The sequence below is a fragment of the Schistosoma haematobium genome, chromosome ZW (assembly GCF_000699445.3).
Source record: "Schistosoma haematobium chromosome ZW, whole genome shotgun sequence".
In the NCBI taxonomy this organism is placed as follows: Eukaryota; Metazoa; Platyhelminthes; class Trematoda; order Strigeidida; family Schistosomatidae; genus Schistosoma; species Schistosoma haematobium.
In genome coordinates this window covers 60,353,797-60,368,038 of record NC_067195.1, presented here as the reverse complement: position 1 = coordinate 60,368,038, position 14,242 = coordinate 60,353,797, and the positions used below count along the sequence as shown (strand labels likewise).

The 14,242-nt window shown below is 29.2% G+C and overlaps 1 protein-coding gene across 1 annotated transcript; it reads right to left on the bottom strand.

Annotated features, from left to right (window-relative positions):
- Positions 1-313: 313 nt before the first annotated feature.
- MS3_00010442 (uncharacterized protein) lies at positions 314-8,363 on the bottom strand (the record flags this gene model as incomplete). The annotated part of the gene is made up of 5 exons (XM_051218805.1): positions 314-793; positions 2,317-2,773; positions 2,876-2,954; positions 6,696-7,593; positions 7,845-8,363. 5 exons carry the CDS (start codon positions 8,361-8,363, stop codon positions 314-316), a joined length of 2,433 nt encoding a protein of 810 aa, XP_051072058.1.
- Positions 8,364-14,242: the final 5,879 nt, after the last annotated feature.

Here is a 14,242-nt window from a genome sequence, read left to right as displayed (position 1 = left end):
AATGTGTTAGTGTTCTGTTAAGTCTTTTTAAAATAATACCTAAATATACATCGTCGATTCGCAGTTGTTTAGTGAATGGCATTGCAAACGATGCATCATGCACAACATCGGCTCCTAAAAAGTAACCTATTCCTAAGAAATAACGTGGATAGTAGTCCCATGGGTATTCATTGTAAGAAACTGCCCACCGTCCACCATATCCGTTTCTAGGTCTGTCAACTTTCACAAAATATACAGATCCAGCCGCAAGTGATTTCATTTGAGAGTAATTAAATTTCCTTATCAAACTGATCGTATTGTTTGGATGAAGTAGTTAGTCATCGTCAATAAATAAGAATAACGGTGACTGAGAGATACAGAAGTTCGTGGCCCAACGTAAAGACAACATCATTTTAGTTGTCAAATTAAAATATGTATCGTGAAAAGCACCTATTAACATATCATCATATATTTTACTTTCATTACTTAAAATCTTGACTGCTGACCATTTCGAAACATCATGTTTACTTGATAATTGCATCGCGTCTATAGTTGGGGTAGTCATAAAACCGTCAAAGTGGTAAGTATTTGTTTCGTTTGGTGTTGGCAATCCACCTGTAAACACGAGCTGTACTCTGAAATTCTTCCACATATCTTTATTCATATAAGTCTTTCGGGCAAACACTCGCTGTTCAAAACAATAAACGCATGACTTCACAATCACCACAAGATGAACATTTTTAGTCCTAGAACAAGGATCGCAGGTGCGTTTTGGTAAGCGAATAGCAATTAAGTCATTGTTGTTGCATGGTATCTAAAATAAAAAATAAATAGAAAATACACGAGTCGGAACGTTTATTCGAAAGGAGTGATATAATAATACATCTAAATGAAACAGTTGATGATCAGTTTACTAGTATATCAAATTAAAAGACCTCTTGAATGCATCAGTAAGATACCAGTGAAGATTAAGATATCCAAACAAACTATCATGATTAGTTTCCCAGAAAATCAAACATTCTAAAGCTTTAAAATGTTAAAGGCTATACATGGTAACAGTTTCTTAGTTTAACTCAGCATTAAATAGAATTTAAATAATTAGAAATAGATGCCTGCAAAGTTCCTGTGACAATTATTCATTGAAACACCATTAACATGAAAACTATTGTTTTCTTCTACCCGATCTTAGTAAATTGTTGATGAGACTGTTTAGATATTTGCTAGAAATTGTATGTAACGAGCTCAATATCAAATGTATGGGCTTTAAACACTGCCCTTTTGGTGCGTTTTAAAGTATAATGAAATATTTTGTTCATTGGATGTTGACTGATAAAATTTGCTCGGTTGATAGTTACTTAATATTTTGTTAAAATGATCATTTTTCAGTTATGAAATTATGTTATATTACAGCGATTGATAACCGACTGTATTATAAAGCTTGTAAACATAACTACTTTAAGTAATAAGTAATAAGATGCATCTTCACGTGGAGATTTTCATGATAATTGCTTTCAAATAAAGAAATTATATATATATATTCTGTTATAATTTGTTTGAATCATTAATGGTAAGTTAGTTTCACTCCTTAAATGCTAGCCAAATATATGAATTTCATCTTCAAATAGGAAATTTCCCTTTGGCTGTAGAGTGTTTTGATATGGTGGGCAGTGTCATACGGTTGCAATGACGCATGACATTTAGTCACATTTAAAGGAGTAATTTTGTTAATTATATCTGTTGATCAAAGACGGTTACTTTTTTAATTTTGTGTAGTCATATTTATATAGTAAATTACTTATTAAAAAATGTCAAGTACTACTCAATTTAATGTATACAAATCTAATTATCAATCATTGTAAAAAATATAAAAATTTATGTATCCATCTATTTGACCCATCATGAAGGTCCAGTAAATTTTTATCTATCGTGTTCCCATTCTTACTTTCGTCATCTGACTCTCAATTTCCAGTAGTAAATACCACGTTTTATCATCACTTACAACACGATCTCTATGACAAAATAAAAAAACATAAAGATTTTCAAAAACTAAGCAAAATATCAACAACATAAATTGTTCGATTTACTAAATAAAAGAGAAAATGAAATTCGAAACACGATTCAGAGAACATAATTGATTTTCGTGATTATCTACACTTTGTAAAGCTTATTGACTATTGATAAATTTCGAAGAAAACTTATTTCGCGAATTCACTACATTTTACAACACTGGTAAAGTAATTTGTGTGTTTACAAGGTCATCTTGCATATATATATATATATGTAGAGAGAGAGAGGGAGAATACTATATCTTAGAGTAATAACCTTTGTTTTACATACCTCGTTCAATGAAAGACCAGATGAGATCGCTTGTAATGCTTCTGTAACATTAAATTGTTTAGGATGATGTTCCATTAAAATAAATGTTACCGGTTCAACAATTTCATTTCTTGTCAATATACGATGGTTAATGTAACTTTCATTTTTCATTGAATAATCATCATTAAAATGATAAATTATACGATTATCATAACGAATATTATAATGAATTTTTAAATCCAATAATATTGTATTATTATTATTGTGTTGAATTTGATCATTTTGATTGTAGAAAAACATAAAATGAGTAAATGAATTTGTTATTGTAATTTGTTTTAAATAATCATAATGATGATGAATAAATTTTGATTGATAAATAAAATTCATCCATATTATTTTTGATTGGGTTATTTCTTCTAATTTATTATATGAACATATTGTATAATTTCTTAAATATTGTAAATGATTTAAATTATTTCTATTTAAAATATAAATAATTGAATAAAATAAAAATAAATTTATATAAATAGCATATATAATTCTTTTGAATTTAATACTTATTTTAATTATTAATCTTTACATTTTTATACAGATTGATTTGATGGTAAGTTCAACGGATTGTTTGTATAATTTCATTTGAATACGAATTGGATCCAATCCTGTGGGAGAGAGAGAGAGATTTCAATTATCCAAATCATGCCATTCATTTTGTCATAGAGGAATTCAGCGAAAAATTTTAAATCAATGGGACGACATGATAGTATAATATCAAACAAAATAATTCTGATTGAAACTAACTTAAAAGCTAGTAAATTATAGTCGAACTCCGGTGAATTATTGACGATCGAAACTCGCCTAAGTTGTATATATATATATATATATATATATATATATATATATATATATATATATAAGAATTGTTACCCACAGAATGATACATTCGGTATTTTACTATTTTTTTAATGGAGAGCTATTGAATTTAAATTTTAAATAAATTTAAAAATGAAAATAAAATTCATATTCATACTTTTGAGTCATATGTGTATTTTAATACAAATTTTCAACGAGTCTTTTTTTTTAGTACCTTCAAAATGATCGATATTAAGAGTGTATTTCATGATAAGATTTAAATAAATGCTTTATTGGTTAGTGACCCTCAAAATTATTTGAAATGACCTTGATAAAATAAAATCAATTTTCAGTTGAATAGAAAGAATTCGGTAAGTATCAATGACTATTTTTTAAAAAATTAAAATAGCTAGAAGTTTGGATAAAGATTAAAATTTATGGGTAAGGTAAAAGCTTATATGTAATGGTTAAGATTAGAATGAAATAATGTTATAATCATATAAGTGAATATATAATCAATTATAGATAAGAACTTTCGTCTAAATTTGAACGAATAGTTTCACAATATTTGGGCGCCGAGTTAATATGAGACACTACAAAGGAAGAATGTATTTGTAAAATCTCAGCGAAAGAATTTGAAGTAATTCCAACGTTTCGCCTGGCAATCTGGTCCAAGCTTTTTCAAGGAAAATATAATCAAACAACAAAATTATCGAATATCCGTTGTTTGATTATATTTTCCTTGAAAAAGCTTGGACCAGATTGCCAGGCGAAACGTTGGAATTACTTCAAATTCTTTCGCTGAGATTTTACAAATCCATTCTTCCTTTTTAATATAACCAATTAGTTTTTTAATTTTAAATGTCAATTTTATTTACGTTCGTTACTTCTTATAAGTTTATCGATTTTAGACTTCCTATTCACTAAATCTTTGTAGGTTTATACTCGGTCCCTAATTGAATTTACTAACTATTATAATGCATCCATTTAATTCATCTGTAAAGCATACTTTTACTATAACATAGAAAAAAGTCACGATAAACTAATTATTGGCTAATATTTATAAAGTTTCTAACCTTTTTTTTAAAACAGTTTTGTTAGTGTTTCATAGAATTTGTTGATAACCGTGAGATGGTTTAATTGAATAGTGAAAAACTTATTAACTAATTTATTTTCAGTTAGAAATAAGTTTATTATTCTTTTGTGTTCATTAAAACAAAATGAAAAGATCTAGTACTTTTATCAATTTAGGACTAAATCAAGTTACATAAATATTTCCGAAAATTTAGAAATAAATCTTGACAAAAATAAGTTGTACGTCTTTTAGATTAAGAGGATTAGGAATCGAATAAAGTGAGTTATGGTATGCTGTGAATAGAAATGAAGTTAAACATGAAGTGTTTAGCTTACACCATTTTTAGTAATTCTGTGTGATTCATATAGCAATCATCCTCAATTTTGCCATTTAATTCGTTAGTTTTAATTATGTCAAAAATATTTTAACATTCAGATCAAAGAACCCTTTCTGAATTCAGAATTTTTAACTAAATTGGTGAATATTTCTTTACCTAGTTAGTTTTAAAGTATTTGAACGAATGGAAAACAATGTGTTACGACCTTGATTTAGTGCGTAATTTAAAATTTTTTGGATAAAATGTTAGTTAATGTGTAACCTTTGAAAGATAGTGAATTAATTGAAGACTCAAATCGTGTAAAGAGTTATAAGCAGAGATGGATGGTGGCCAGCAGTGGAATCCAGGGTACGCATTTTTTCCTATTTGGGTCTTGTCATCTGGATGTACTTGCATTTCAAAGTTGATGTTCATTACGAGAGAGTTTCTGTCAGTGAATTTGGTTAAGACTTGCTTAACGAATTGAAAGCGTAATAAAAAATATCGGTGAGTTATCATATCTCTGGCTGGTTTAAAAAACATTCGAATGTACAATCTTATTTCTTAAGAAACTTGGAATAAAGATATCCCTGAAAACGTCATATCTTAGGAATTCGATCAAGGCATTTTTACCAAGTTAGTAAGGGCAATGAAGCAAGAGGCACTTGATAACCCTCTGAAACATTTACTGATGGTAATCTTGTAGCTGTTGTCTATGTTGCTGATATTCTTGTAAATTATCAAGTAAAAAGAACAGCTGTGAAGTCAAGGAGTTTGAAAACCTTCACATGACTGCTCATTTCTACATATTAACGCTTACATTCACAAAACTTCAATACATTCTTCCCTCTAACCAGCGATATGTTCTTACCAATTTGCCTGATAAAAATATTAAACTTGATAGATAGTAAAGATTGCTGAAATACTATACGTTACTAAGCTATATCAGAGAAACAAAGCAGAACTACAAAATCTCCTAAGTATTAAAACCAAGCTTTGACTTGGTAGTTTCAAATATATTGGGCATTGGGTTGATTTTTGTTATAAGATCTTCCTCTTTTTAGTATGTGTTTGATTAACATTTACAATTGTATAATCATTCCAAATGATTCATAATGACGTACATAATCTACCGAAACATTGTATGAGTGCATCGCATCTGGATTGTGAGGGTGTTAATTCTGTCTAATGAAAGAGTTTGAATGGTTATTTTAATTATAAAGGCATCGGTTCTCTATATGTTTCTGTATTTTCACTCATATTTTAATCTCTATTCCTTTGTCGTCACCTTACATGTTCTTCTTACTCACTTCACTCTAAACTTAACTAAAATTCAGAAGATTCTTTTACTCCTTTACCATTCATATTACCATGTCATCTTTTATCAAACTACATTTACCTACTTCATAAAGCTTACTATAATTTTTTACAGTTCTGTCGCGTCTTTAAACACCCATCTTTACTATTTTTAATTTTACCATAAATTACCATCTATACTCCACGAACCTCACCCATAATGAAACAAACTAATCTACAAAAATGTTATTACATTAACTAGTCTAAATAAATATAATTCATTAAAGAATCAGATTTTTAAAAACAAAATTGTCTTCAACGAAGTAGTAAAACCTGGATCAAAAGTAAAATTATTAATGTCAAGTATGTAGATAAGATGGTTTTTAATAATGTAAGTTAGGAAGTCACTGACTTATATTATAAATAGTTATTAGAGGTAAATTTTAAACAATATACATTTATTTCGACAATAAAGGAATCTAATGGTTGAAATTATGGGTCGATTTATGTTAAACCACCCTAGAAAACCTGGAAACACTGGACTGTCGTTTCGTTCTAGTATGGAACTCTTCAGCAATGCGCATCCAAGATCCCGCGTGCAGGACGAAACGGCCGTCCAGTGCTTTCAGGTTTTCCAAGGTGGTCTAGCTTAAATCGACTTATGAATTCAACCATTAAATTACAATTTCCATAAACCCTCATTCTGACAATAAAAGAGTCAATCAATAATAAAAAAACCAATTATCATTGAAAAGATTCATGAATGACAAAATGACAAATTGTTTTTACTTCATATTCATCACCTAAAATGAGCAGACCTTTCCTGTTAAGTAAATGAGCAAATGTTTATTTATTTTGGCATACCGCTGCTCCAGTTCATTATACGTTTACTGATTTTATGATGTACATTTATTCCACCTGACATAATATCCTTTTTAGTTAAAGAAGGACCAATAATGTTCAAATGAACAAGTGTTATATTTAATTTATTAAATAAGATCCCTAGATAGGCATCGTCAATGCGTATTTCTTTAACAAAAGCACTTGCAATAGCAAGACGATGCACCAAGCTTGCACCAATAACATAAGTCAATCCATGATAGTACGGCGGATAAGATATCCATGGAAATTCCTTTACAGTCATTGCCCAGACACTACTTGTTTCATCAACCATTGGTCTGAAAACGGTTCGAGATGAACGGATGTAACCTCCATTCATATTTCTTAAATAGTCTTCAGTATTATTATCATAAAATGTTATTACATTCTTTGGTACTAAATCATAGTCATCATCTATAAACAAATATAAAGGGACTTGTTTTGGACAAAATGCTGAGAGCCATCTTAAACAAAATATCATCTTCTTTGTTAAGTTGTAATATGTATCGTGAAATGATCCAATCAACAAATCATCATATAAATCAGCCTCCAATGACAACTGTTTTACAAACGGCCACTTGGAACTTCCATAATGTTTAGAAAATCTCCACCACTTCGTATCCAAGACATATGTATTTCCATCAAATCTGAAGGAGTTTGATTCGTTTTCCATGGGGATTCCTAGGACAAATACAAACTGAACACTGAAATTCGGCCATAATTTTTTCTGCATAAATGTTCGTCTTGCACGGTCACGGTATTCGAAGTTATACACTGACGATTTAATTATTACTATCAGATTTGGAATTAACTCATTGTAATATGGTCTGCAGACAGATTTAGGAACCCGGAGTGCAAACATTTCTGGATTATTGATAGGTTTCTAAAAGATAAAATAGCTTGTACTTTATATGTAGAATATCAGAAAAATTAAAATAATTAATCATCCAATGTAATTGTTATATATTCTACTTTCGATTAGCTTAATGTGGATTTCCTTTTATCAGTTGTGATATTTCCTTGATGATGGGATTTTATGGAGAGAATTTTTATCTACAGGTGATATTCGTCACGGATCGATCTAAATTTAGACACTAATGAAAAACAAAAAAACGGGTATATATATATACTTACCGTGTGAATTGGAATTGCATTTTGTATATCATAGATCGGCTTTGAAAAGTTCAAATTTTGTGGAAATCTAGAGTAGTCAGTTGAATTCGATCCCATGTATTCTGGTTCCATACCAGTTAATAATTCCTCTTGTTTGTAGCTGTTAGATACCATATCTGCAAATTTATTGTAAAGGTCTTCATCCTTAGAATCTGTTGCATTATGCGCAAGTGAAAAATGTAATGCAAGATTGAAACTATGTAAGCGTTCATCAATTAAGTATGTAACAGAAGATGGTGGCCAACGTTGAGAATATGAATCTAGAGAGATAATTTTTTGATTACTTATCAGATTCAAATATTTAGTACATCTAATCCATGAATGTTTAGATTTAATGCAATTTTTGAAATATTCATTCTCATTAATTTTATATAATGGAGAATGATGAACTATTAATTTTATGCTAGATAACCATATAATGACGAGGTAAATTATACACACACTGCTAATAATAATCAATCCTCTCTGAATTTGTAACATTTGAATACACTAAGTAGTTAAGAGAGTTGTAGAACCTCTTAGTCAGCAATATGTATTAATGTAAGTGAATAAAACAAGAAATTTCCAAAAAAAAAATCAGTATGATCTTATTTCTGAATATTGAAAATGGTCGATTTCAACTGTTCATGTTATGTATGTTATTCATGTATAATCTATAAATGGCCATTACTCCGGGTTTAGGGGGTTCAATAACTGTTTACTCTCAGTTAGACACACGAATAGAAGTTTATTTAAAACTTAATTTTGGGTTAGTTTGTCAAAAAATTCAAACATTTAAAGAAATAACTTCAAGTTTCCGTTCATTGGGCGTTATTTTATTGAATAGTTTTCATTGTTAACTTTCTACTGTGCTCATAAAGTTCATTAGGAGAAATAAGCAATCATAATACAGATTTAGCACTCAGATCAATCACTAATAAAGCATAAAATGAGGATGTGGCCTTCTAATCAAATATTATATATAACAGTCTAACATTTTCTCTGAAGAATATGGAATTTATCAACCTTCTCGGAGGTTTCAAGTCTACCGTTTTATTGATCAGTATTTGAAGGCGAAAACAGAACATTTATATTGTATGGGTAAGGTTTTTTAGGCAGCCCAATGAAATAAAGTAACAAGGGGACATTCCACTATTGTTACTGGTTAAGGTTATAAATTTTGTGTTAGCAAACCGAAGAGGTTACTTGAGTAGTATATCGGAAATTCTGTTAGCCGACGTAATCTTGAAACATGATGGCTAAAAGTAAGGAAGCAAAATTACTTAGGGACAATTTAGATAGGTTTTAAGCTAAGGTAAAACTAACTAGGTAATCCAACCAGAATTGTATAAAAAGTTGGAAGTAAAAACTTTTTTAAATACTTCCACTAAAGGACTTTAGCTTAAACTCATTAAGAAGGCTAAAAAGAGTGTTACTCTATCATTAAGTGAGTAAGTGAACTTTTTAAGCCACTGAACCTATGTCTGTAACTACGCTTTAAGAAACTCTCTAGAAATTATTGACTACACTAATAATTGAGGATTAATGTTTTATCAAGCTTATGGTATTTATTTAAGAATGTTATACATAACGATAGAATAGGCTTTATATGTAGGTACATATGTCTTACCTAAAGGACTATTCGCAGATTTAACTTAAATTTTGAATGAGATCTACTGATAGATAGACAATAGTATATTGGAGTAGCCATTAGGACCACTACTTAGTTACTCCTTCTTGATGTTAGCAAGTATGCATATTCAAGAGACAATACTAACGATATTTTGAGCATTTACGACGAAAGTTTAGAATCTGACATTTTACTTAAGACATTTAGTGAATCCCATTCACCAGTTCATACAACTCTCCTATGAAAAGGAAATGAAACATACGATCTCGTTCCTATGCATTCTATCAATAGGATCTCATATGACCTAATATGGCATTAGCGTTAGCTAAATGAATAAGATCCAAGATTTATATCGACAGAAATAGTTTATATAATTATTTTAGTGATCATGATTATAGTTTCCATCGTATTTGCAAACTCTTTCATTATTCTTTCTCTATTTTATTTCAAATTTTTAAATTATATCTTTTCTTGTCCCGTTTGATCAATAAGATCCAACCGTAATACTGTATACAATGTATTAGTCTTGTTATTATTATTACCATTATTAATTTTATTATTATCATGCTATTCCAATTGATAACAATATTTGTCTACCTACTCGAACAAATACATTAACGCCTTCCATTGTGAAGTTAAATCTTTGACCGTCTCTTTCTAATATTTCCGATTCAGTCCACTATTATTTACTGCAGTCCATGAACTGAACTCGTTAGTGTGTTTAATAACGGTTATACCAGTCATCACGCGATCGCACATCTCAAAATAAATGGTTTTTCCTTTTCCGAAATATTTATTCGATATTGAAGATAACTTATGATAATCGTACGACTAACTGATTCATGCATAGTATATTACAATTCACAGTCAATTTACAATAATCTTTAAAGAAAATGACGAAATAAGGGTAAAATCTGTATTATTATCAGAAAATAGCTATAATGTACTTTTTTTAAATTTCAAACGAGAAATTTTATTTTCTGCACAAGAACGATTAAAAACCATATTGAAACTGATAAAAGTTTGTCTATTTTATTCATCTATGATTAATCCATTTGACCAGTCAACAAACTTTCCTCTTGAATATCCAGCAACGGTAATTGCTCTGTACTTTCCATCTTCTGTGTATGGATTGATAGGAAAGTTGTCTAAATCAATAAGAGATTGATTTAATCATTTCAATATAATTTTCAAAAAAGCATTGTTGATTCGAAGTTTTCGAGTGATTAATGGAGTATTATGTACAACATTTGTCCCTAAAATATATCATACATCGTTAAAATACGGTGAAAATTGTTCCCAGGGATAATCATCTATCCAAAGTGACCACTGATAATTAAACGTGCCTTTCGATCTTCTCACATTTTCAGAATAAAATAGATCTACCACAATCCACTTGACCTTAAATGTTTTTTAGTTCTAGCACTAATTTGTTCCCTGATTTTCATATTAATTAATACAAAATTTTGTGGTGACGTTTAGATTCTTTATCTACTTTCATTACTATTAATGGCAAAGGATGCTAGGTGGATCCAACAAGGATTTTAAATAATAATTGCTTCTCACTTTTGAGTGACAAATCTAAAGTAAACATCCTCATTCATATTTTGAATCAGACCGATTCTGATTGCGTCAGGTGTAGACTTAATGAGAGAAGGATTATAGTGATCTTTTACTAATGGTACATTGACTGAACAGATTGTATTCACTTGATTAACCTTTCTTTTAGCAGCTTGAACAAAAACAATCCACACACTTCACAAAACTACACACAACTACCAAAACGATTATGTTAGACATACAGACTTTCAGTTTTCTAAACCAACTTTAAGAAACAGTGTCAGTTATAAACTGTCGAATGAGTACCCTGGAAATCGATACTAGAACAGAGTACTTGAGGGATTTGAATTGGTGAAATAAAGTGTAAAGAGTCACCGTCCAGCAGAGAAGGTTGTTTGAACACAGTGACAGTAATTCCTTTTGATACAACTTCTTTCAGCAGCGTGAATCACGAAAAACGTATTATTCCTTTGTTTATTCAAAGGTGACTTTCAAGCAACTCATATCATATTTGTTAAGTTAGATAAGCATTAGTGCACTGTATATACGTGGGTACACATTAGAATATGATTGTGAGAATTGAATTTTTAGTAACACCAGCTTTTTTCATTTATTAATGTGCACATAAACATCGTGGACACCTTATGAGATTGTTTGTAAAACAATTTGCTGTCTTACTAAGATTTCATGAGTTTTGATAATCTCATAAATCATTTGTATATAAAACCTTGGCAGATATAATACTACAATACTTTACCAGTTCACTAATTTTCATGTTTGCTTTGAAATTTATACGTTTAAGTATTCAAAATATGATTCGTTAAATAACTCATTTGCGACTCGAATCAACCATCCCAAATAATCTTTAATAATTCAGTGATATTAAAATATTCTGGGTTATGTTCATGATATGTTTTAATCAATAACTTTTCATGTTTAACTTGATATAAAATATAATACTCATTGAACCGATTCTAGGTTGTATCAGAATTTTTATTTTTATAGTTAAGCTTTAATTGATGTTGAAAAAGATATGAAATAGGACAAAACTAGTAAATCGATTAGAACTTAGCAGTATAACAGAATGATCACCAATATTTACAGAATTCAACTAATTTTAAAAAAATTGTCAAAATCCTTTCGTTGTTACAAGTACACTAAACGTGTGATGATTACATAACAATTCCTTTGATTATCAGTATAGAGTTGCGGAGATTTTTAATTTTATTTTTGAGATCATTAATTGATTGATGTTAAACTGTTGAGAAGTCCCATACTAGGATGAAATGACTGTCTAGTGCTTCCAAGTTTTCAATGATGGTCTAACATCAATCGATTCATGATTTCAATAAAAAATAGATTATTGAACAGATGGATAATTAGGGGTGTAATCAATATGAATCCTTTAATTTTACATTTCAATGATCATGATAAAACAGAAACATTCATTAAGTTAGTATACGTGAAAATTTACAATTAAATCATATGAAATCTACTAAAAATATCATGCATATATTTGTTGTTCACTATAAAACACGACACGTTATTTAAGACTAAAATTATCGATTAAACACTTTGATGGTGATACTTATGATTTGAAATTTGTCTTTAGTTCAGATATTTAATTATTACTATGTAATTATTATCAATTTAGTAATATGTTAATTTTAATAGTTGAGATTACGAGTCAATTGAAGCTAGACCACCATGGAAAACCTGGACTAATGATCTCAACTATTAAAATTACTACAATGTCCACAAAAAACCCATTTTGATAGTAATATATTAATCATATAATCCTTTCGTTGTTAAATAGTAATTGTTTTATTAATTTTATTATAAATTAATTTGAATCAACATTAATTTATTCCTATCAAAAGAACAAAACTACAAATAAGTTATGTCTGAATACTTAATAAATTGAGTTAATGAGAAAACAGTATTCTATAAAATTCAGGCTCCATCATTTTTATCGCCTTCAAAACACTCACAGTATGCGATAATACGAATATCTAAATATCCTTGGAAGTTACAAATAGACTAGTAAGATGCTTGTTTCAGTAGAAAACACTCATGGAAATTTTAATTTTATATTAGCCTAGAAAATGACGTTTTTAAGAAATTAACAGATAGGATCAACAAACATTTTCCAACATAGACTGAAATCTACGATGATCGACTAAGTAATTCTCTTCACTTCATAAATAAATAATTGTTTGGAAATCTGTTTAAATATTCACTGTTCCATATTTCTGATAAATTCTAGTTTACTCACCGAACAGAAGCAATGAAATGTTCACATATTTCCAGTTTTTAGATGTCATTGCAAACTGTTCATTTGGCCAGTAGTATTTTGACAATTGCCAATAAAACAATCTATGTATCATTATGAGTTAAATGAAACAAGCCGGCTAAAGAACTAGAAAAGTACACAATTACATACAACTCATACAACTTATTTTATGATGTTAATAACAGACATTTCCTGAAATTCATGACATGCATGGGACAATAGAAAGAACAAAGCAAAATTCGAAAACAAAATTGTAAAACAACTAAACTCTTTATTCATACATACCCAGCAAATAAATAAACATAACTGTAAAAAAATGGAATATTTAATCACCCTATTATAAATGCCAATTATATTTACGCATCAAACACACAATCTGATCATTATATTCATTAATTTACAGCGTAGACCAGGTGACTGTTATGATAAGCTTCCAAATCATATGTAAGACTAGTGTAAACAAATGATGCTATTCTTCAAATTACGGACACTTGTATTTTCGATAGTCATTAACTAAGTATGAGTGGATATCAATTTCATTACTTCTCAGCAAAGGAAATTAATCAACAAAATCAATGCGTTGAAAAAGTTAAATTTTGTTTTAAAGAAGAACTCAAACACTTTAGTTATCTCTTTGAAAATAACAAATCTAATAGATTGTTATAACAAAAGTCTTCAGTAGTTATTCCGTCACTAAATATTGTGTAAAAGTACAATCTACGTTAAGGTCTGTTAGAATTCAAAACTATTAAGTTGAAATCAATTGACGAGAGACTTTTGAATTTGGCTTTTTACTCCATGAAATTCAATATCAGGTAAGTTATAAAATCCCGTGAAGGATTTTCATGCATTTCACATCACATCACGATGAACTAACTCATTCATGACTGAATATCA